Source organism: Podarcis raffonei, chromosome 3 (genome assembly GCF_027172205.1).
Source record: "Podarcis raffonei isolate rPodRaf1 chromosome 3, rPodRaf1.pri, whole genome shotgun sequence".
NCBI lineage: Eukaryota > Metazoa > Chordata > Lepidosauria > Squamata > Lacertidae > Podarcis > Podarcis raffonei.
The window spans coordinates 52,060,076-52,083,297 of record NC_070604.1 but is presented as its reverse complement, the minus strand read 5'-3'; the positions used below and the strand labels follow the sequence as shown (position 1 = coordinate 52,083,297).

General features: G+C 42.9%; 2 protein-coding genes across 5 annotated transcripts; one reads left to right on the top strand and one right to left on the bottom strand.

Annotated features, from left to right (window-relative positions):
• Positions 1 to 290: 290 nt before the first annotated feature.
• Positions 291 to 12,540, top strand: BEND3 (BEN domain containing 3). 3 transcript variants are annotated; one of them, XM_053381573.1, is made up of 4 exons: positions 292 to 566; positions 5,805 to 5,857; positions 6,840 to 7,054; positions 9,283 to 12,540. In XM_053381573.1, exons 2-4 carry the CDS (start codon positions 5,815 to 5,817, stop codon positions 11,506 to 11,508), a joined length of 2,484 nt encoding a protein of 827 aa, XP_053237548.1. In that variant the 5' UTR covers positions 292 to 566; positions 5,805 to 5,814; the 3' UTR covers positions 11,509 to 12,540. The 3 variants fall into 3 exon arrangements, with proteins under 3 accessions (XP_053237550.1, XP_053237548.1, XP_053237549.1); XM_053381575.1 differs by lacking the exon at positions 6,840 to 7,054 and having other exon boundaries at positions 291 to 566; XM_053381574.1 differs by lacking the exons at positions 292 to 566; positions 5,805 to 5,857 and adding an exon at positions 8,826 to 8,929 and having other exon boundaries at positions 6,955 to 7,054.
• A 1,768-nt stretch (positions 12,541 to 14,308) lies between these two features.
• On the bottom strand, positions 14,309 to 21,529 carry MTRES1 (mitochondrial transcription rescue factor 1). 2 transcript variants are annotated; one of them, XM_053381586.1, is made up of 4 exons: positions 21,403 to 21,529; positions 18,360 to 18,804; positions 17,675 to 17,747; positions 14,309 to 16,141 (listed from the first exon to the last, which is right to left on the bottom strand). In XM_053381586.1, exons 2-4 carry the CDS (start codon positions 18,794 to 18,796, stop codon positions 15,965 to 15,967), a joined length of 687 nt encoding a protein of 228 aa, XP_053237561.1. In that variant the 5' UTR covers positions 18,797 to 18,804; positions 21,403 to 21,529; the 3' UTR covers positions 14,309 to 15,964. The 2 variants fall into 2 exon arrangements, with proteins under 2 accessions (XP_053237561.1, XP_053237563.1); XM_053381588.1 differs by having other exon boundaries at positions 21,407 to 21,510.
• Between the last annotated feature and the right edge of the window lie 1,693 nt (positions 21,530 to 23,222).

The window sequence follows — 23,222 nt, the reverse complement described above, 5'->3', positions numbered from 1 at the left end:
GTGTTTTATTAACCGTTGCTTTTTGTGGAGTGGCCGTTAGCGTATGAACTATCGGGCTGGAGGGCAAAGAGAAGGAGCGCGAGAGTGACCCGACAGCAACGGCTCCTTCCACCAGGCACAGCCACGGGGGAAAGGGGGCGGGGCTCAGAAGCGCGCGGGGGGAGGGGTATGCGTAATACGCGTGTGGAACGGAGAGGGCCGCCGCCTTCTCTGCCTCGCGCGCGAGCTGTGGTGCCCCGACTTAATCAGTCCGCCTTCCCCCACCTCCTCTTCCTCCCCGCCCCCACCCGTATGCACATTCTCTGTCCCGGGTGGCCGCAGCAGCAGCAGCTCCTCGGGGCTCAGTGTCCTTGTGCGGAAATGACACACGGTCCCGTCACGTCACGCGAGAGCGCAGCGCGCGGACCCCCTCTCTCTCGCGCACACGGACACACAAGCACATACACAAAGAGCTAAGTGGGAGGGGAAGACACGGGAGCCAGCCACGGCCGCGCTTATAAAACACCCACCCAAGACCAAGGGGGGCCCTCACCCTCTTTTCCCCACAGTGCCTAAGAAGGACCCAGGTAAGCCCCTTCCCAACTTTCTCTAGATAGGAAAACCAGCTTACCCCCCATCCCCAAGGTAGGTGTGTGCGTGTGTTGGCCAACTCCCTCCCCACAGTTCTACTTTCGGCCTCGGCAGGAGGAACACGGTCCTCCCTCAGCCTCCCCGGCCCCCTCCCCCTCGGGGAGAACTATGGCTGTGTTCCTCGCGCGGGAGAACGGCCAGGCAGCGCGGGCGCCTCCATCTCCAGCGGGGGAGGGGGGAGCTGGATGTTATATTGTGCCCCCCGTTTCCAGCTGCCACATAGACCAGCTCTCGAGAACGGCGGCGGCGAGGGCGCGGGGACGGGGTGGGTGGGGGGGGTGGGAAGTATTCCGGAAGCTGCCGTTGCGAACCGCGGGGCACGCTACCAAAAAGAGGGCTGGCCCAAGAAGCGCTTCGGTGAGCGGGCAGCCTGGCCAGCCGGCTCTCCCCTTTCCCCAGCTGCTTCTCGAGGCGCGCACACGCACCGCCGGCTCCTGTTGCCTGGAAACCTGGCTCCCTGCTCGGCAACGGAACCCGCTTTCGCGACCAGCCGCGAGGCCTATCCTCCCAGCGCCCGCCGCTGCCGGCCCTTCCCTCAGTGGAATTTGGGCTCCGCTCCGCTTCGTGCTAAGGCTGGCGAGGCAAAGGGAGGCGGGGGTGATGAATGAAGCGTCCTCTCCCCGGACACCCCCCCCCCCGCCGCCGCCGCCTTCTTATTCCATTCGATCTGGGGAAGGGGGTGCCCACGTGACCCCGCGACTCGCGAGCGCTGCCTCGCGCGTTTCAAAGCCGGGAGGGGGAGTTGCGAGTTCCCGCGCGCCTGGTGCGATCCTGGTCTTATTGGCCAGTTTCCAGGCATGGCTTCTGCATGACTGCAGGAATGGCAACACCTTCCTCCTGCTGCCGCCCTGGGTTGTTAGGGAGGGGCTCGTAGCTCTCTTCCTCCAGGCGGCACTTTCTCTTCTCTAGGCAACATCCAAATACAAAAGTCCTTCTTGCAAAAAAAAGAATACTCATCCTGCTCTTGGGGAAAAGTTCTGGAGTTTGGAGAGGAAGGCACCCAGCAACAGTCCTGTCCTGCTTGGGAGCAACCTCCGCTTGCCAGCCACATACTTGTTCTCTCTAGGTGGAGCCATAGTAGGGAACGGCCGTATTTGGGTGATGCTGCCCAGAGAGAAAGTGTGTGCAAGGCAGTGGCTTACAGCTATAGGCTGGCCAGGCAGTGTCACAGGTAGAGACAGGGCTCTTTGGAGCGCTGCTGTGTGGATTGGGTTTGCTGCATCACATCACCATGCTGCTCAGAGAAAGAGAACATGCAGGGAAGCAAAGTAGGAGTGGTTGCTGCTTGCAGTAGTAGTTGCCATCTCTGCCTTTTTGCTTTCATCTTCTGGGCAGCACATCAGAGAGGATTTGGTTGAATATCAGTTGCCACTACAGTACCTGGTCAATCCTGTTGGGCTCACCCACCAGCAACTATCTGATGGTGCCAGTCTTGACACTGTTACAACCATATCGTAAATTCAAATTAACACACACCTTACAATGTTGAGCTCATGTACTTAGTATTTGGTGATCATTTATAAAGCAAAAGATGCTACTGTCCTGTAAGTTAGGGCAACCTAATTCCCATATATAATGTAAAGCTAGGCTAGGAGATGGTGATTTGCAAAAACTACATTAGTTTATGGGAGTGGTGTATTTTCATTGCTTTCCTATATCAGTATTTTACTATCTGCTAGATCGCATTGGCTCTTATTTTGCTGCATAATAAAAGAAAAACATTTTCCCACAAAGTAGCTAAACTCTTACAAATAATTTGGGCAGTCACTGTTGCATTGTAATCCTACAGTAAGGCAACAATGTGACAGTGCTGACAATTGTCTTTGGCAGCCAGAAGTCAGGGAAGGATCCATGGCCATTTTAAAGCTACGCCTCACATAGTTAGGTTATAATGGTAAGTTGGTTTGTGCAATTACTCTTACTGGATGTAGAGGCACCAAACTGACTGTGAGTCTCATATATCCTGATAATAAAATATAGATTACAAAATCTCATATTTTTGTCTAGTTTCCTAGCATGGTACTCAGATTGAATGTGTATTTAAATGGTAAAAATACATTGTATAATCTTGAAGGGACTCGATGGCCCTTGTGGTCTCTTCCAACTCTATGATTCTATGAAATATCCAGCTCAGAATTGTTCTTGCAGTTAAAAAAAAAAGGACATATGTAAAGGTTGTCTATGTAGAAATAAGTACACCCCCACCTTGAGAAATCTGCTGCTACAGCCACAATTTATTAAGTGTGATATGGAGGTTAGAAAACAAGGAATTGAATTTCTCAATAAATCTCATTAATAGCTTTGGACCTGTCTGTTTGCTGTAGTAGAATTTGTCCTTCTAAGTGGCCAGACACTAATGGGCAACTGCATATACTTTTACTGTGTAAACAAGACGGCCCTATGGAGGGAATTTCAACTTAATGTGGGGCGTGAGATCCATTGAATTCAGTGGGGCAACCTGAGCAGCCATGAATAGGATCAAGCTGAAAGCCACCTAACTTTATAAGACAGTGGTGAACTTTATAATCGCAGTGGGGCTATGATGCTGGCCTGGCCTCACTCTGGAACAGATAGGTGGTGAGGTTGTGAAAACATGTTAGCAGGAGCACTAGATGGTTCTGCCAACACATCTGTACCAGCATGACCTCACTGCTGTTGTGCTGATGCCCCTCTCCATCCTGGTATGCAGCAGTGACTTAGCCAGAGGGAGGCTAGGTGAGTGGTGCAGCTTCTCTATGCCATCTGTAAGAGAAATGAGTGGGGTAATAACCTAAGTAGGTAGTAGCTGCCACAAGTGCACCATGGATATAGCACAGTTCTAAACCATACTTCTTGCATATTTCATCTGCATTCCCACTTTAAATCAGAATATAACAAAAGAATCCAGGATGAGGTTGACTGGCCACAGTCTGGATCTCACTGTCGCTTGTACCTGTTCTGACGGAACACAAAAAAGCCAACTTAAGGGGGGGGGCAGAAAGAAACTGGCCATAGATATGAGCTCACATGAACACACATTCCCATTGGGTTACTTCTGTGAATAGAAAAATAAAAATGTCTCTGTTTCTGTTGGCAGAAAAAGTGTAGATTAGGTTTTTGGACCGCTGGGCACTGAGACTATGCTGTGGGAACCAGTAATGCCATGGGAGCATGGTATAACATGGCTGGTGGGGTGTGGCATAACACAAAATTGGAGAATATGGACCTTGCTGCTACCCACCCACCACCACACCACCTCAGGCGTACCACATGGCCAGTTATGTCCTGCTGGTCCTTACTGTGGAGATAACACAATACTTCAAACACAACACAGATGCTGTTACTATCTCTTCATGTTTATGAATAGGAGAAGGCCTCACAGTTAGGCATTTATGATGTCACAGGGAAAATCTGATATTGCCAGTTGGCTGTTGAGCAGACATTTTTTATTTCAAGATCTACCTTTTGAGAAAGAGACAAGTGTATTAATCAAAGTGACATTAATCCTAATGTGTTTCTTGCAATTACCTCTTCATCAGGGTACTTGCATCTGTTGCCGTTTAAATGAGTAGCTCTAAAAGGAGCCTACAGTGTTAGGGTTAGAAGGCTAGTGATTCTTTTCAGAGTTAGTCACATAAATAATTGAAATAGGTATGAGCTAGTCCTTTTTCTGACATTTCCCTAATGAAGAGCTAATTGTTCAAAATGAGTTGGAATTTAAACCACTTGCATTAAATGGTCTCCAGCAGCTATTTGATGTTTTGTTAGTTTTTGCTGTTGGTGTTAACCCATTTGGTGTGCTCTTCAAAGAGAACAGCTACTTTATAAGCCAACATAGAACCCAATAACAATCTAATGACTCTGATTTGATTTTTTAATTAAAAAGTGTGCCATAAATTGCCTTAATAAAGAATAATTATTATTAGTAATTACTTTAATTACTAACTTTGTCAAGTTATTGCCATTATAATTAAAGCTTCATTTCATACTTAACTGTAAAGTAATTTTCAGTGTGTTAGTATTTATTGGTCCTGAAAGCTTAAAAACTTAAGATGAGCATTTTTTGTACCAATCATTTTTAGGGTTTCAGTCCTATACACACCTACCTGGCTTGAGCATAAGACTTCTTGAACACAGACTTACTTCCAAATGCATAAGATTGTTCTGTGAAATGCTGAAATCAACTTTTTAATGGAAAATGATTTCAGGCTTAGGTGCTCAAAGAAAAAAATAACTGGTTTTGCATGGCGAGGTTGATACTTATGTCTGAGTCAACCGATGTTTTGGTTTCTAGAACAAATCATTAGTAGCTCACAGCAAATACTATGGGCTGTATCCAGAGTTGCCTGAGTTGGGTTGTGCTCACAGAAAGGGTACTTTCAGATCTCTGATCTCCATGCCTCTACCCCAACAAAATCTCACGAGTTTGCGATACCACATATGTGAGGTAGTTTTGGGAATCTACTGAAGAAGGGAGAATTGTTGTAAATCACCTCTCTACACTCTCCCTCCCAACTTTAGCTTATGGAAGCTCTCATGAATCCCAGCCCCTTCTTCAAATGGAGAGGTTCTGCTGGGTTCAGTACTGTGTATATGACAAATATCTATGTCATTATGATTTTGTGTTAAGTAAACATGTTCTACATCTCTTTTGCTGATCTATGATCCCGTACTCTATTATAACCTCTGTCTTCATTCAGACTTTGATGAAGTTCCATAATGGTTCCCTGCATTCTTAAAAAAACACCCCAGTGCTAATCCTTATTCCATAGCTGGCAATGGTGACTCTTGTTCATCAAGAAGCAAGAGCTGAAGCTACCTCTGCATGCAACATCGCATTTAAACCTCTCCCCCCATTATGCTTTTTTAAAGACTAGCTTGCCAAAATTGATAGATCTTCTATTTACTATTTTGTAAATTTAAATTTTTATTATTTTTTGCTTTATTTATTTATTGTTGCAAACTTCCTTAGGACCCTAGGATGAAGGGAGCCATATAAATTTTATAAATAAATAGTCAGCAATGTTCCTCACACCAAGAAAAATGGAGGCAGCTTTTGTAAGCCAAATTTTTGAGTGCGTTGTGAATATAAACCAAAAAAGCTGGATTTGGGCAGATGGCTTTACAGTACACATGACATGTCTCTTCTAAGCTGTATAGGCTTTTTACTTATTTCTTTATCTCTATTATTGTAGAATACAGAATATGAATTCAGATGAATTGTTTGATGATGAAGAAAATGCTGAAGGTAATGTTATTCCTTTTAATCTACTTTCTCATTAGATCAAAATCCTTTTGAATATAGTCCATACCAAAATTACATTTTTATAACAAAGACTGTAACAAATGAAAAAATCTTATCACACATTGCTTTCCACTAATTTCCTTCTGCCTGTTTTGTCCACTTCTCTGGCTTGTTCTTTACATTGTAATTCCGTTGAAGCTATATAACTCTTTCATTCCGAATGCAGTGAAACTAGGATTACTGTGTTTAATAACAAGAGAAGGTGGGGTGACTGTTTAAGCTATAGTAGAGGTGAGCAACTGGATCTGCCACACCAATCCTTATGGTCACACTGGCCATCAATCACTTTATGTCATCCTGGTGTTAGATGAAGCCATTTTCCCATTTCAAACCCTGTAGGCTAAGGAAGGCTTTCCCTGTGGAGCTTGCTATAAGTTCCATTTAGCGCAGGCATCCCCAACCTGCAGCCCTCTAGATATTTTGGCCTACAACTCCCATGATCCCTAGCTAACAGGACCAGTGGTCAGGGATGATGGGAATTGTAGTGCAAAACATCTGGAGGGCCAAAGGTTGGGGATGCCTGATTTAGCGCTTACAGCAACCCTTGTTTTGGGCCAAGACCAGCTGCACTATGGAGTTACCAATGAGGAACTCCTTAATGCAGGCAGTCCCTGAAAACAATAATCCCAGCCTCATATGGCAAGCAATAATCAGGAGAGCACCTTAGAGGCTCCCAAATGTTCCTTTGCAGCCGTGTCTTTACCTGCCCCACCTCTGATGTCATATATGAGTCAAGTGTGGGACAGATCAATGTGGTTTGGGGGAAATGGCCTCATGTCAAATTAGGACCCCATTGGGACTAATTTGACCCATGGACCAGAGGTGTCTCATTGCTGAGCTTTAGATTGTTGAATCCAGAATAGCTACCTATATATAATTCAGATCCAGTCAGTGACCAGTTGGTACTATTTTTCTCTTTCATCAGTTATTATCAAAAATATTATGAAAGTAGAAACAGACAAAGAAGATGAAGTCCTAGACTGCTCCGTAATATCAAGACCTGAAAAAAACACGCTGGATGGTTTAGTGACTTCTCTGCAAGAAACCAATAAACGAAAACGGACCTTGTTTGGTTGTGATAGCTCAGGAAGCCACCAAGAAATTCTACCAAGTCTGAAAAAAAGAGGCCTTACACAAGAGGTGATTCCTTTACATATGGATATTAACAGCATCTTGCTTAGACTTGTAGTTAACTATTTCATATTGACAAGCAGTTCAATGAATTTAGTCAAACCAGTTAATCTTTGTTCCGAAATATTAAATACTCATTTGGGTGTTTTATTTTATGGAAATTGTAGGCTGCAGCAAAGCAAAGAAGACACTATTTAGCCAAAAACAAACAAAGAGAAAACATGCATCCTAGAGATCAATAGATTTTCTGAGGAACAAGGTGGTGGCTGTTTTTTAAAGAGCAAAATTCAATAGATGTGTGAATTCAGCTGAGGAAACTGTGAATTTGACATTACATGTAAAAACTCATGACTTACTAAACTAGTTATTTAAGATGTTGCAACCAATTTCATAGTTTTTTCTTGCTACTGATGAATATGGTTTCTTGTCTGGATTTCATCTAAAATAGTCTACATAAACATTTGCACTTCAGTCCAGCAAGGTTAAGCCAGAACCCAAACAGCTATTTCTGAGCTGTTTCCTAGGTGATATTTTGTACTTTCACTGATTCCCCCTGCTTGTAGTCCCTTCTGTTCCCCAAGAATTGCTCTGGAGAGTTGGAGAGCCTTCTAGAACAGTGTGGCGGGGAGCGTAGGGGGGGGGCTGAGGGAAAATTGGCCCCCCTTCCACCAGAAACCTGTGAACTAAAAAAAACAATTCCATTCCATAGATGGCATGCTTAGGGTTTAAGTTATTTCTGTTTTGCTTTTTAGGGCCAATCCCTCACAAGGTGGCTTACAAAGTGAGATCATAACTCAAAGCTGAGGTTTTTCATGTTTTTAAGATGGAGTAGTCAATTCTTGCCTATTTGCCTTAATAGTATTTGAATATGTATATTTTACCTTTTACTAATTAGTATTTCTACAGCAAGCTGTGAAAAATATTTCTGATTTTTAAAGTGTAAATTCTTTCATTTTTTAATTCTAGTATTGAAATTTATGTTGCTGTTGCTGCTGCAAAGCAAAATATGTTTGCAAAATATCCATCTCATAGTGAATTAATGAAGATACCCAAATAATGTGAACTGCTGATATAAAATAGTGCCTGAAATGTTTTCTTTTGTGATCTCTTCCAAATGTCAACACTTTATAGGCTACAGCTCTTTTGGCATTGCTTCCATTTGCATGGAAATGGAAGGTGCGGGTGGCACTGTGGGTTAAACCACAGAGCCTAGGGCTTGCCGATAAGAAGGTTAGCGGTTTGAATCCCCACGATGGAGTGAGCTCCTGTCGCTTGGTCCCTGCTCCTGCCAACCTAGCAGTTCAAAAGCACGTCAAAGTGCAAGTAGATAAATAGGTACCGCTCCGGAGGGAAGGTAAACGGCGTTTCCGTGGCTTAGTCATGCTGGCCACATGACCCGAAAGCTGTACACCGGTTCCCTCGGCCAATAAAGCGAGATGAGCGCCGCAACCCCAGAGTCATCTGCGACTGGACCCAATGGTCAGGGGTCCCTCTACATTTTACCACTTGCATTATCAGAAAATATTGTACATTGATTAGCACACACATTCTCTTACAACACTTTTCTTCCTTCAGATGTGGCTAGTGGAAAGTGAGTAGGCTGTGAAAGGTTCTCAATCTGGGCATTGCAAGGTTTTCAGTCTGGGTGTTGTTAGTTGAATACAGTACTGTTGCTTGGATCTTAACTATGCCTTTCACAGATTGATAGTTTTAGATGTAGCGGAGGATCTCTTTGGCAGAAGGGGTAGCCAGTTCCCCTGATTTCACACTCCCCCTGCAGTCTTCCACTGGTCCAGACAGGGAGCATAAGAGTCTACAGAGGGAATGCGGAATCAGCGAAAGATGACCCTCCCTCCTGTTGACAGGAACAAACTTGGAATCCAGGCCAGTGAGTCTGATGTAGGGGATCCTTATGCATACATGAGCTGCAATATTCTCAAAACTCTGATGTTAAGGAAAGGCTATTGATTTGATTATTTTAGGCAGCTCCTTGACATGAAAGTTTGGATCTTAATATATACACAGGGAAAGTTTCCCATCCCCTCCAACTCCTCCATCCCCTTTCCAACCCATAGTGTAGGTGGAAGCAACTAACATAGTCTGGATTCAACCCTATGGCTGCATTGTGTTAAATTAATTTAGTGTTTAAAATTAAGAAAATCATGTTTTATAATTTATTCATTAAGGATAAATAAGTAACTAATCAGAGTACTAATGTTACATTTGTTCGTTAAAAGGGCCTTCTTTCAAACTTGATGCACAGAGATGGATCACCTACTCAGGAAGATGTGGAACAGCTAAACAAGAGCAAGAATCCTAGCATAACGTGGCTCGGTGAAGAAGAAGCCTTAAATAACACAATCATGCCATCATATAAGAAACCTCTGTATGGGATCTCACACAAAATTACAGAGAAGAAAAATCTGCCAGGAACAGAGCAGTTCACTTCCTATGAGTTGTTTGAAAAGGTTAATCCTAGCAGTCCTTCCAATCTTCGGACATTGAATGAGCAACGTAAAAGAGATATGAGTGCTATCACACCTGTTGCTTCTGAGTCCGACCCAAATATATATTCTTTGATACAAAAAATGTTTTACACACTTAATACCTTAAATTCCAACATGACTCAGCTTCACAGCAAAGTAGACTTGTTATCACTAGAAGTCAGTCGAATTAAAAAGCATGTCAGCCCTACAGATGCTGTAGCAGAATTCCGGCCACCACCTGAGTACCAGCTGACTGCCTCAGAACTCAAACAGATCATGGATCAGAGTACATCAGGTGGAGATTTGGCTTGCCGACTACTGGTACAGCTTTTTCCAGAGCTCTTCAGTGAGGATGAGTTAAGCAGGACCTGCAGTACCTGTGGCTATCTTAACAAAAAGAAACTTGAGTCCCTTCATCTACAGCTCATCCGAAATTACGTAGAAGTCTGTTATCCTTCTGTGAAGAATCCTGCGGTTTGGCAGGCAGAGTGTTTGCCTCAGGTCAATGACTTTTTCAGTAGCTTTTGGGCACAGAGAGACATGGAAAATAGTCAGCCAGACTTACAGTCCTCCAGTTTTTATGAGACTGATCAAGTTATTGATGATAAGGAAGAGGATGAAGCTCTGCCCATGGACAGGAGTAGTTCCATTGCCTCTGAATGGGTATTTGATGCTCAGGATATAAATGAATTTTTAGATGAAGCTTCCTCTCCTGGAGAGTTTTGTGTCTTTTTATTACATAGATTGTTTCCAGAACTCTTTGATCACAGAAAGTTGGCTGAGAGATATAGCTGTTATGGAGAATGTGGAAAACAAGAGCTTGACCCGCAGCGACTTCAGGTAATTCGCAGGTACACAGAGATTTATTTTCCTGCTATGCAGGAGAGAAAGGCCTGGTTGCAGCATTGTGTCCAGCGAATAAATGATGAACTTGAAAGCATGTATATGGATGACAGTGAGAGTGAACAGATGAGAGAGGATTGCTATGATTCTTCTAGTTTGCCTGATGATGTATCTATTATAAAAGTGGAAGATAATTTTGAATATGAAAGGCCAGGCAGAAGGTCAAAAAAGATTTGGCTTGTGCCTATAGACTTTGATAAGCTTGATATCCCTTCTCCTGATTTTGATGTCCCTATTCCAGACTACCTGTTAAGCAAGGAGCAGCTTAAGAACATATATGAGAGCAGTTTGTCAATTGGCAATTTTGCTTCTCGATTGCTAGTTCATTTATTCCCTGAACTGTTTACCCATGAAAACTTAAGGAAGCAATATAATTGTAGTGGATCACTGGGTAAGAAACAACTTGATCCTGTTAGGATTAAATTAATTCGACATTATGTGCAAATGCTATATCCAAGAGCGAAGAATGATCGAGTGTGGACATTGGAATTTGTTGGAAAACTTGATGAAAGATGTCGTCGAAGAGATACAGAGCAAAGACGCACATACCAACTGCAGCGAAAGGTCCATGTGCCAGGACCTGAAAGGAGAGAATTTTTGACCTATGCAATAAACCCGGAAAGATTTAAAGAAGAATTTGAAGGACCGCCATTGCCTCCGGAAAGAAGCAACAAAGATTTTTGCAAGATACCACTTGAGGAACTTGTTGTTCCTCCTCCAGACTTTCCTGTGCCTTCTCTGTATCTGCTGTCTGACAAGGAAGTAAGAGAAATAGTACAGCAGAGCCTTTCAGTTGGTAACTTTGCTGCCAGACTTCTTGTAAGACTTTTTCCAGAGCTGTTTACTTCAGATAACCTCAGACTGCAATACAACCATTCAGGGGCTTGTAACAAAAAGCAGCTCGATCCTGTCAGACTGAGACTAATCCGTCATTATGTTGAAGCTGTTTATCCTGTTGAGAAAATGGATGAAGTGTGGCATTATGAATGTATACCAAGCATTGATGAAAGATGCAGACGTCCCAATAGAAAAAAGTGTGATATACTGAAAAAAGCCAAGAAAGCAAAAAAGTGATGGGATCTTTTTAGTTTCCAAAGATGTTGACCACTAAGTTATTTAGAAGCAGACTGAGACATCAGTCAGCCTGCTTTAGACTAATACTCAGAATATTCACTCAGCATTAGGGCAACTGATAAGAAAAATGTTGCTCTAACACATACGGGAAAGGGCAATACAGTGAGGATGGGGGAAAGGGGTGTAGGACTATCCAGTGGGAATGTCACTTAGAAGAACCTATTGAAATGAATGCATATTGTGGGAAAAGATGTAACTCCATTTCAGGATGCCTGGATGTAGGCTAGGTTTCTTATAGTGCCCTTGCTACCTACCTGAATTGGTACACAGCAAATAATCATAAATTATTACAGATGTTCCAGTAGCATCTCATTTAAATATAATCATCAGTGAAAATAAATTATATAGTTTTAAAATTTTTAATTGGTTTTTTAGCAGTGAGTAGTCTCGTGCTCTTTAAAACAGTTTCTGTAGGTACCTTTAATCAGTCATTTGGAAACTAACTAATTTTTTAATTTTTCAAAGCTGTAGTTTTCGAAGTGCCATACTCTTTGAAAAAGAGTAGAGAATCAAGACAGTTTCTGAACTAATTACAGCTACTCCTTGTATTAGTTTGAATATTGGGAGAGTGAAGTACTACAAAATCAATGAACAGAAAAGTTACAATTTTCTTTAAAGGTTTCCCATTTTGTTGCTGAATGGTTGTAAAAGTTAAGATTATGATCATGGCATTATTTAACATGTGTTAAGTTCGTAGTACCAATACTTCAGTTGTTAGTCATCTAAGTTATTCCATTGTCCTCAGTGTGACTTCTTGGTATAAAAGCTACTGGTATAAGCATAGGTTGTGAACTAGACTCTTGCCCTGTATCAGTAGAATATGGTGCTATTACCTGTTATTCTCACTACTTATATTTAAAAAATACTTGAATTGAGGAATGTACAAAAACATTTAAGCCCATATTATTTTTGTTAGCAAAATGATTGCAGCCTTTGAAAAGTTCAAAATATTAAATATTATATGTATCTATATATTTGATTATTTGGACTTCTATATAGCAAGGGCCCTCTTCATTGTATGTTGATTTTATATTTATAACTTCAAGTACAGTGTCACCCAGAGGATTTCAATATCATGGAGACTGTGAACTTTTCCTTAATCATTGTAACTAATAATTAACTTGAAACCTCTTTGTTTTTGAATTTACTGGAGTTTAGGTAAATACTAATGGATTGTATGCTTCCATTCAGTATGCCCAAACACCAGTGAAATGTCAGCCTTTCTCCCTTTTCCTGGAGGGCTACATCACACTAAGGCTTTGTTTTCCTTTTTCTTTGGCAGTTGTAACAGGGATAAATAAAATCATCAGGGTTTTTTTATTTACAGGCACTGGGCAGCTTGGATCCAGATGAAGTTAACTGCACTTTAGTCCCATTTGCTTAAATAAATGGGACTAAACCACGGCTGACTTCCTCTGGATGAAACCCACTGGATTTCTAAAATGCTCATGGAGCTTTCCAGCATTTAGTTCAGCTAATCCCTGTCTGTGGATCTGCTGTCTCCTTGAATAGGGCAGACTGCATAAATAATAGCTCCATGTGCACATTGGTTATGCAATGAGCTCTGGACTCAGATGCTTGTCTGATGCAGTGACAATGATCATTTAATACCAGTTATTTCTGGTTTAGCACATTCATTTGATACTCTTGTGTGATTATTTAGATTGTTATATATCCAAATAAAAATTTATATTGTAGCAACCAAATTAAATCTGATACATTAAAGCAGCTTTTAAGACTATATTTCTCCCACAATTACAAACCCTTTTTCTTTATTTCTTTTGAACCCCAAGAATGGGCCAGGCCCTGTTGAGACAGTTTAGTAGTAGACAATAGTCATTTTTTTCTTAGGAGTTAGCAACATCCCAAAATAACACAACTAGAATCCATGAATATACTACCTGTGTCCTAATTAGAGTCAAGTCAACCTTTTACCCAAGGCAAACCAATATGTCTATATTTATCTGTATAATAAGACATATTTAGCAAACTGAAGGGTTTGGGTGTTATTTAGTTGTGCTACCCAATAATTCCAACTTCTTTGGACAACATAAAGCAGCCTTCCATAATCTGGTGCTCTTCCAGTGTTTCGGACTACAATTTCTGCAAGTCCCAGCCAGCATGATTAAGGGTGATAGTTGTCATCCAAAACATGGAAGGTGCTCGGTTAGAGAAGGCTTACAAAAGAACCGTGAAAATAGTGTGTTAGAAAAATGTAGTTATTTCTTAACTTAAAAGTATATACACTATACTTTTTTTAAAAAACCAGTGTATCTCTGAAACCTCCTACAGGGTTATTGGGGTGGGGAGACAGCCAAACCTAGCAGCACCAAAGCTGTACAAGTGCTGTTTTTCCTCCCCTATTTTGTCTAAAATTGGTTCGTTGTTTTTTTAGGTTTTTCCTCCTGTTGGTCCCAGATTGGCCTCCTCGGCTGTTATACTTCTCTCTATATTCTGGCCCTGGTGGATCCAAATTAGCCTCCATCATACCCACTTTTGGCAGACCTGCCTCTTTTTCCTGTGGCCTTGGAATGCCCTCCCAAAAGCTATAGATTTGTGCCCTTGTTCATGTTTAGAAAATATTTTGAGTAACACATAGAACAGGTCTACTTTCTCTTTATACAGCCAATGGGATACAGTCCTACAATTATTTCACTATGTTCATCATAATCATTTTGAAAACCAAGACCTTACTAGTCCTTACCAATCTTTAAAGGACACAAAGAATGCATTTACACTGTTTCATATATTCTGAAGGACTTTATTAAGCTAGTTTTAACACTAGGATTTCTTATTCACATGGCAACAAATGACATTTGAAGGCAGCCACAATTCTGTATTAACAAAAATAACAGTGTGGGGGGGGAAAGCATTTTTAGGGTGACATACAATACTTACCTTTAAAGTGGCATCATGTGCTTTGATTTCCTATATCATATGAGTATTGGAGATAAGGCGACCATTATATTTTCACATGATTTTCTCTTTATCCTCTAGCACCTCTTCATCTGGTTGCTAAGGGCTCATCAAGAATTACTTTTGTGCCACATTTCTAGGCACAGATCCACACTTTAAAGCACTGCTTCTGAGCACTTTTTCTTTTCCTAAGCGCTTTCCACGCAAAGACACACTCTTTACTTCTGAATCAGAGCAAACAGCAATCCACAGCTAACCCAAATTACCATTCATTCCAATTCAGCATTAAAGAGCAGTTTCGTGGGGAAAGTGCTGCGGCCAAAAAATAAATAAAAAATAATTGCTCGGAAACTGCTTTAAAGCGCGAACCTGTGCCTAGAAAGCGTGGGCAAAAGGCAAGTGTGGATGAGCCCATAATCTACAGTAGCTATGGAAACAAACTGAATTCTACAGGGGTTTTACTAAGCTGCATGTCCAAATTAATGCATGGGACACAATAAGTTGCCTGCAAACAGAAGCTCTGTACTTTGTGATACAAAGCTAATGCCTGTTAAAATTTGTAGACCTCTGCTGTCTGATCCAGGGACTCATCTGTATTCCAGTGTGCATATAGACTTCTGTATACGTCTGCAGAGGAGATCACTCTGTATGTAGAGGGCTCTGCATCCAGAACCACCACTTGGGTTGAAGTGATGGAGCAATCTACATGTTTAAGATGTCCATACTCTCACTGGAACAAGCATGGGGCTTTTTCATGTGCAGTGTACATGACTATGGCTTTATAACACAGTGCACTGCTAAGCCAATCCCTATATACACTGGAGTTCCTGAGACAAATCATTCCATGGAAGCACTAGGCCTACCTGATCTTGCCCATGTCCCCTATGAGTAAGGGAACTCTGCTCTAGTAAATGTAGCAGCCAGCATACTAAAATACATTTCACAAAAGATACCACCAGACAATATGTAAAAGGAAAGCAACCATAAACCATCAGCACCACAGCTCAGTGATTACAATGGAAATGGAAAGCTGTATTGTTAATCTACCAGGTTGGGGTTATTTAAAAAAGAAAAAGAAAAACCAGGTTCCTGAACTGACTGGCTACTGTTATCACACCACACAATGAGTAAAGAAAAGCCAGGCTTTCTTCCCACTCAAGTTGTTTAGTTTTGGGCTTCCGGGTCATGTCATTTAAACAAAAGCAGAGAATATTTAAAATTAGCCTTCCCTTTTATTCCTTTGTTCTATCTTTTCATAGAAACATTGCTTTCTCCCTCAGTATGGAACAAAAGCAGTAAACTAAAAAGTCACGGGCAAAGTGATGTTCACAGTAAGGAAGGTGGCATCATGCCATCGCATACCCATTTAAATATTATTTTCTTTAAAAAAAGAATGCAGGAATTTTGTTTAACCAAAATTCATATATTGTATAACCAACAGTTGTTCACAAGGAAACCTCTGCCACATGCAAATCCTAGTTCACTTAAATACATCCTGCTTGGGCACCTTTAAGTTCCTCCAGCGCCTTAACACCACTCTGTATTTTTCATCGTTGACCTTGTCGGATGCCTTCTTTAAGACAACTCTCATAACTACAGCAGTTTCTGTTTCTTTGTCCTCTCCAACTATCAGGTCCAGTGTATCACCGACTTTTACCTGAAGATTTGGGGATTGGGCGGGGGAGAGAAAGAAACACAGCATGTTTTATTTTGCCTCCAGAAATAAGTTGGAGTAACTTGCTTGGCATTTTGATCCCTGCACTTTTCATCCGGGACCTTAGAGAAAAGCAGCCAACAGAGCTGCAGAGCATCGGCTATGATGGAAGTGCTGCAGCTTCATCTCTCTACTGTCTTGTGAGCTTCTGCAATGAGGACAATATGGAGATTTCCAAGCAACCATGGCCAAAGAGTCTTGTGGCACCTCAAAGAGGACTGCCAGGGGTGGGGGGATAGGCAGAGAATGTATCAGTTGCTGGGAAATGAAGTGGGAAGAACCCAGGTCCTGCTTATGGTATGGGCTTCCTATCGGCATCTGGTGGGCCACTGACAACAGGATACCTCACTAGATGTGCCTTTGGCCTGATGCAGCAGGGCTTTTACGTCCTTAATCTACGGTGGCACAAGCTGTTGTAGTTCCACAAAAGCTGATGGCATCATTGAAGTATTAAGAGTGCAATCTTAACCCCGAATCTGTGCTGCAAGAGGAAGTGAGGAACAGGCAGAGGTAGTCTCTCGGCTTCAATAGGCTCTGCCACCATTATTATTATTAAATTGATTTGTTACCTGCTGTTCACCCTAAGGTTCCCGGGTGGTTTGCGACCATTTAAAATAGAGCAAAAAGGAACCCCAATCCAAAACAAATTACGAATTACAATCATAATAATTGGGGGGGGGGTTGTCTTCAAAATATATATCTCAAGTGTCAAAATCCAGGGGAAAGAGGTGCGTCTTCAGCATATGATGAAAACTGTATAGTGAACTCTCTGGGGATTTCCACAACTTAGGGGATGCCCAAAGAATGCTCTTTCCCAGGCCAACAATCCTTACCTTCTGAGGGCGGTGGAATTACCAGGCAGGCCCTCTCTACTGATGTCAACACTGAAAAGGGTCTGTAGACGAGGCAGCCTTTCAGGCGTTTGAGGCCTGAGGCACCCACCCAATTTGTGAGGGGTTAGGAAGCTACTGCCAATAGTTACTGGCAAAAGGCCCCAGAAGAGGCTTTGGGAAATGAAGTAGGATCAGCAATGGATCCACTGGAAATGGGACCCATTTGGGCCCATCTACTGCACCAGTCTGAATCTTATCCAATAAAATGGAGGGCAGAGTTTTCACAATGGCTCTTCATCTTTGACTGTAATACTATAAACAATGCAAGACAGGGTGCAATCCATACTACTGAAATCATCCACTCACTTAACTAGGGTAGGCCGGACGTTCCTATTTTTGATGTTTTAAACTCTTCCTAGTAACTCAATGAAGGTGCAGCAGGTGGCAACCTTTATCCTAGGTGCTGATCCTGCCCTTTATGAGGATCTATTATTCTAGTAATATAAATATTGTATGTGTGGAATGAGATAATGTGTGGAATGAGATAATGTGGATAAGCATTTGCCAGTTAAAGATAATTTGAGTTTTTGACATATAACCTCTTTTCAGTTTAAGACAGAAACTATTTTCTGGAAAACCTTACCGCTCTGCTCTTCTTCCATAGTTTCTCTCCATTCAGCCTGAGTTCGCCATTATAGAACGCATCTTCCACTTTGCTTTGAAACGAAAAGAATCCTTAATTTTTCTTATATATACATTAACCACTGCTAGTGTCCCATAAAAAAAGCCACCAAGAATACACATAGCCAGTAAAACACCTTCAGCTACTTCTGCACAAATCTTTTCTAACATGGCAGATTTAGAAGCACAATGTCTGTGCAAAAGGCAAGAACAGGGCCTTAGCGAGGTAGAATCAATGCTGTAATTCTTAAGTCTAAGTAAAGCTTTCATATATTAAACCAAAGTTTAATATTGGGTACATCATAGTGCCAGCGAAGCTTGAGGTTTGAAGGCAAGGTCACTGGACTGCAAGTTAGAAATTTTTGAAGTACAGACTCTTCAGTAAGTTTTAAAATGAGATTTCTTTTGTTATTAAAATTGCATTTGCTAATTCAAAGGGTCCCGTTTATTTTTTTAACTGGGCAGTCTACTCCGGTAGGAATTTCTGAAAACATTTCTTAATGGTAGAAGTGACAAATTTCCACTGTCTTTATTCCTGATGAAAAAGGCAGATGATAATCTACAACTAGCTTTAGTAGTAAGGAGCATAAAAGAAAACCATTGGCTACCTCTTTTGATCTATTTTATTTGCAAATTATTATACTTACTTTCTTGCAATGTCTAGACCAGCTTTCATTATTACATCATATCGAAAAGACTGTACTACTTTTTCGAGATCTTTGTAATCTTTCACTATATTAGGATCATCCTCAAACTCATCTTCTGAATCACTTATCTCTTCGTTTTCATCTTCCTCCTCAGTCTCCTCTGGCACAGTTTGTTTTGCGTTCTTCCGATAACTTTTGTTGCTTTTGAGACGTACAGAAATCCTCAGTGCACTTTTGGGCAATGGTGTTAAAAATACTTGGTGTTTTAAAGGAGAAACACATAAATGTTTGGGGGCAATTGCCGTTACTTGCTGCTGGCTTGCAGAATAAAGAAGCCTTTTCCAGGGTGTGCAGAGTTTATAAGGGGAGTTCTCCACGAGACCAAGCCAAACATTTAGATTTCTAAAAGCACCAAGCGGCAATCTGCAACCCGTCATAGCATACCCTGGAACAAAAGATTTAACAGTCAGTTTGGCTCAGTAACTAATGAGTTTTACAAGATTCCTAAAAGCTGAGTATTCTTCAATAAGAATTAGTAATCCACCTCCCCATGCATTAAACAATGACAGAAGTACAGTGATACCTCAGGTTAAGAACTTAATTCGTTCTGGAGGTCCGTTCTTAACTTGAAACTGTTCTTAACCAGAAGCACCACTTTAGCTAATGGGGCCTCCTGCTGCTGCCGCGCCACCGGAGCACAATTTCTGTTCTCATACTGAAGCAAAGTACTTAACCTGAGGTACTATTTCTGGGTTAGCGGAGTCTGTAACCTGAGGTACCACTGTACTGTAGAAAGAGCTTCAGATGGTTTTTTTTTTTATAAAAAATTTTTTTCAAGAGAACCAGGTTCTAATCATTAACATAATATTTATTCACCATAGTTCATAATTGATTAAGTTAAGCATTTTTAAAGCCCATTTTCCCTTAATTCTCTGAACTAGGGCTTAAAAGTGCTCTACTTAGCCTGTATTTTACTGGTAATGCATCTTGCACTTGTATGAACATGTACCTGAAGTGAGCCATGCAAGTTGCTTATACAGATTTCATAACTGTCCAGAGTCCCACCATATAAATAGGGGGCCAGTTACCAGTATATTGTATGAATGGATCATACGCACTACATATACACATCTGTGGGATGCAATCCCAATGTGTGTGTGTGTGTGTGTGTGTGTAACACACTGCTCAAAGGCAATGTAAAGCCTCTCAGCACCACATACAGAGAGAAAAGTGTTGCAGCTATCCCCAGTTCCCCTGTTTTCAGCTCATATGTAATCCTTTCCCATCCTATGCAGCCAAGCAGCAATCAAACAGTTTAATATAAGCCAAAATGGCAGATGTTGTTGTTAACTCCCTGCATAGTGTCACAAAGAGCTATACGAATTCAGTAATACCATGATCGGCAAGACCAACATAATACTGCTGTCTTAAAACTTGTCCAGTCCTAAATATTGCAGCAAAAGAAGGAAGTCCTTACAGTTCTCCCATTTGAGCTGTGTCACAACCAAAAAAGGCCATGCATTGGCTTTTCTTATTGGAGGCAGTGGTCACCTTTGCCAAACAATGGGGAAATATCCACTCCCCTATAACCTGCAACATACCAAGCACTTAAAGGGCAAAGGGCCTTTTCTGCATTGACCCTCATCTCTCTGAAACCCATTGCCACCTGCACTCCAACAGACACTGTCACGTCAGGTGTTCTGCAAAGCCCTAAAGGCTCACTTGTTCTCAACTGCTGTTTCCAAAGTTGGTTTACAGTTCTCCACATCATTGTGTTTATAATCAGGAACAGGGCCTTTTTCATGACAGCACTCACCAGATCCTTACCTCTTCTTTTGCTGCCCATCAAAGACATTTTATGCTGGCACCCATGGCACCTTTATCAATATGTGAGTATCAACCCCTCATATTTTATTTTAAAAATCAGTCTCAGGTAGTAGGGGGATGGGACTTGGTACTGTTGTATTGTTATTTCTGATGGTCTTATCTGTACAGGTGTATTTCATTGCATTTTACTACAAGCTGCCTTGAGAGGAGTTTTACCTTTAAAGGCAGCCCAAGAATACTATAAATTAACAATCCAAACTTAGAAAGTTGGCAGAGGGTGTTCCCTCCTCCACCAAAAATCTGTATTTTTCTCCACCACCATACACACTTTTTTTCTCCTCCACCTCATAAGCCCTTGGTGTCCAGTTGTGTGGAAGCGATGATCCATACAACTTCATTTTCTCTGGAACAGGTGTGAACCACAAACACACAAAAGAGAACAGTGCCATACTCTTCCTTCACAAATACTTCTTCAATAGTTACTATTTCTTAGATCTGTACAACCAAAACCATTTGAGCATAAACACATCATTAAATAAGGGGGGGGGGGGAATCTACCCCTAGTCCATGCCTTATCACCAGATTGTTGGAACAAGTTCCGATGGGAAAGGGAACTGGAGTTAAACCTCGGAGGAATTTTTGATATTTTATTTTTTAAGAATTTCCCCCCATAACATTCATAGAATATCATACAGTATATTGCTTTTACAGTTCAATCCTATCAGTGAAACTTTCCACGTAAGTTATCCCGGTGGACAACTGGTGCTGCAGCCAGATCCTAGGTGATCATCATTTAAAATCAAGCCCCGTAAGTTCAGTAGGTAAGTGACCTTACGACTGCAGACACCTCCAGCCCTATTCTACGCCTCATATTTACTCGGAAATAAATATTAACGGTGCCGCGTTTTTCAGCGGGGTTTTCCTTCCAGAAAAGTGTGCATAGGACTACAGCCTTCGCTCAACGGAGCCTTCACTCCCAAGGAAACGCACGCGTGGGGTTCTTGCAACCCGCCCCTTTGGTGCAGTACAAATAAAAAGAAGCCTCGGACAGCGACACTGAACTAGGTGAGACTTAAGGCTTCCCAGTCCATGGGGGATTTGCACGGGGAGCTGGTGGAGCTTCGGACCCGACCCCGGCCTCTCTTAGCCCACAGCAAAACCCCCTCCCCCCCCAAAAAAGCGGCTGTCCTGCACCAGCTCGCGCACGCCACGCTACCTGCCTCCGCCGGGCGCCCGCAGCCCCGGCCCTGCCGCTGCTCCTCGGTGCTCGGCCCGTGCCCGTCCTTTCCCCCGCTTCCTCTCAGCTCGGTGGCGAAGGAGCAGCGGAGGCGGAGCCACGCTCGGTCGGACGCAGCCGGCGCCCTCTGCTGGCCAGGAGCGCCTCGGAGGACTCGGCCGCGGGGTTCTGCCACCGTCGCCGCCAACTCCTCACCCAGTCGATGCGCTTCCCTGGGAGCCAGTTCTGAGGAGCTTCGTGGGAGTTGCTTTCCTCTCGCCCCCCCCCCCCCCACAGAACGAAAAACGGCTCGCAGAGGAGTCTGGCTGACCGTCCCGATCACGCTGCAGCTGGTCTAAGGAGCACAGCAGCTCCACGCGCAAACCGGCAGCCAAGGAAGGTTGCTGGTTTTCGGCCATTTTGCAACCGGGTCCGCTTCTAACGAGGAGCCTGACTTAGGTGAAATAGACTGCTCCTCGGCAAGAGGTTGCTGAACAGAGGCTTTGTGGCCTTCTCAGCACGGTGCATTGAAATCAGTGGCATGCTCCCTTTCAGTAGTCACGGCTTGCCCACCCACCCAAGGATCCTGGGAACTGCAGTTGGTGCCCCGAGTAGAGGTGACATCAAATCCCCCCTCACAGAACTACAGTTCTCATAGTTCCTATGGAAGAGGGATTGATTGGTAAGCCACTCTGAAACCTGTAGCTGTGTGGCGAGGGATGGGGGGTCTCCTGACAGCTTCCTGCACCCCTAAGAAGCTACACTTCCTAGGATTCTTTGGGGGAAGCCATGACTGTTTTAAATTGGTACAAATTACTGCTTTAAATACAGAGGCGTAGCTGGGGGGGCGGCGGGGGGCACTGGGTGCCACACTGAAAGGTGCAGGACCTGCAGTGCGCCCGAGCCACACGTCTCTCCACATAGTGGCTCGGGTGCCTGCAAGCTCTGCGCTACCTGAAACAGCAGCATGGGGCTTGCATCTGCCTGCCACCTCTCCCTCAGCCACCCTACAGCTGGGGGCAAGGTGGCAGCGAGGCTGAGCTATGCTGCAGATGGAGCCTGTATGTGTATAATGTTTCTGTAGGTGAGTGTGTGCCCCCTCTTCCCATCCACTCAGTTATTTCCTAAGCCGCCGGATAGTAGATACTGTACCTGTACATGGAGAAATTCAGGACAGTGAGCAAAAAGACCAGGTTGGGTTTCTTTAGGAGTAGTTTCAATACCACCTGTTTTAAGGGCAGCAGATCCCACTCCATTGAGTAAAGCTGCCCCCCCCCACCCTAGACCCACACAGTCCACTCTCCTTCCCCCTCACTCAGTTTTTAGCAGACAGGAGGGCAGGAGTCAAGAAAAGGAGAAGCAGATCCCATCACTGCAAGATTCCTGCCCACATAATCAGACCACATCCATAGAAATCGATCCTACACAGTGTGGGAAGGCACTGCAATGGACACCTTAACTGGATTTGCAGCAATAGTGGCATCTAAGACACTACAGAGCTGAGTTATGCTATCCTCAAAGTACCCTGCAAATTGTTCACAGCATGTTGCTCAGTGTTCAAGGGCGATCCAACCTCTACTTCTGGTATAACCTAAAGCAACTCTGCTGGACAGCTCTTTGAGGATGACGTGGGGGTGGTAAAAGAGTTGTGTTTTGTTTTGTTTTGCCTTCACTGCTGCTTGGTAGGCAGAATTATGGTATATGACATAACAAGCATTTGGTTGGTTTTGGAGTGTATTTTCTGTCCCCTGTACTCCAGTCATCTCCCAGTCTGCTTCATGATGTGTAGCTCTTCTGTAAACCAAAGAGTAGTGTGGACT

Excerpts from the sequence above, each read along its gene's own strand:
- BEND3 (XM_053381573.1), top strand. The coding sequence starts at position 5,815 with ATGAATTCAGATGAATTGTTTGATGATGAAGAAAATGCTGAAG. Across the intron at positions 5,858-6,839 it reads TGATGAAGAAAATGCTGAAG|TTATTATCAAAAATATTATG; the intron begins GTAATGTTATTC and ends CTCTTTCATCAG. Across the intron at positions 7,055-9,282 it reads AAAGAGGCCTTACACAAGAG|GGCCTTCTTTCAAACTTGAT; the intron begins GTGATTCCTTTA and ends GTTCGTTAAAAG.
- MTRES1 (XM_053381586.1), bottom strand. The coding sequence starts at position 18,796 with ATGACGGGTTGCAGATTGCCGCTTGGTGCTTTTAGAAATCTAAATGTT. Across the intron at positions 17,748-18,359 it reads GGTCTAGACATTGCAAGAAA|CAAAGTGGAAGATGCGTTCT; the intron begins GTAAGTATAATA and ends TTCGTTTCAAAG. Across the intron at positions 16,142-17,674 it reads TATGGAAGAAGAGCAGAGCG|GTAAAAGTCGGTGATACACT; the intron begins GTAAGGTTTTCC and ends CCAAATCTTCAG.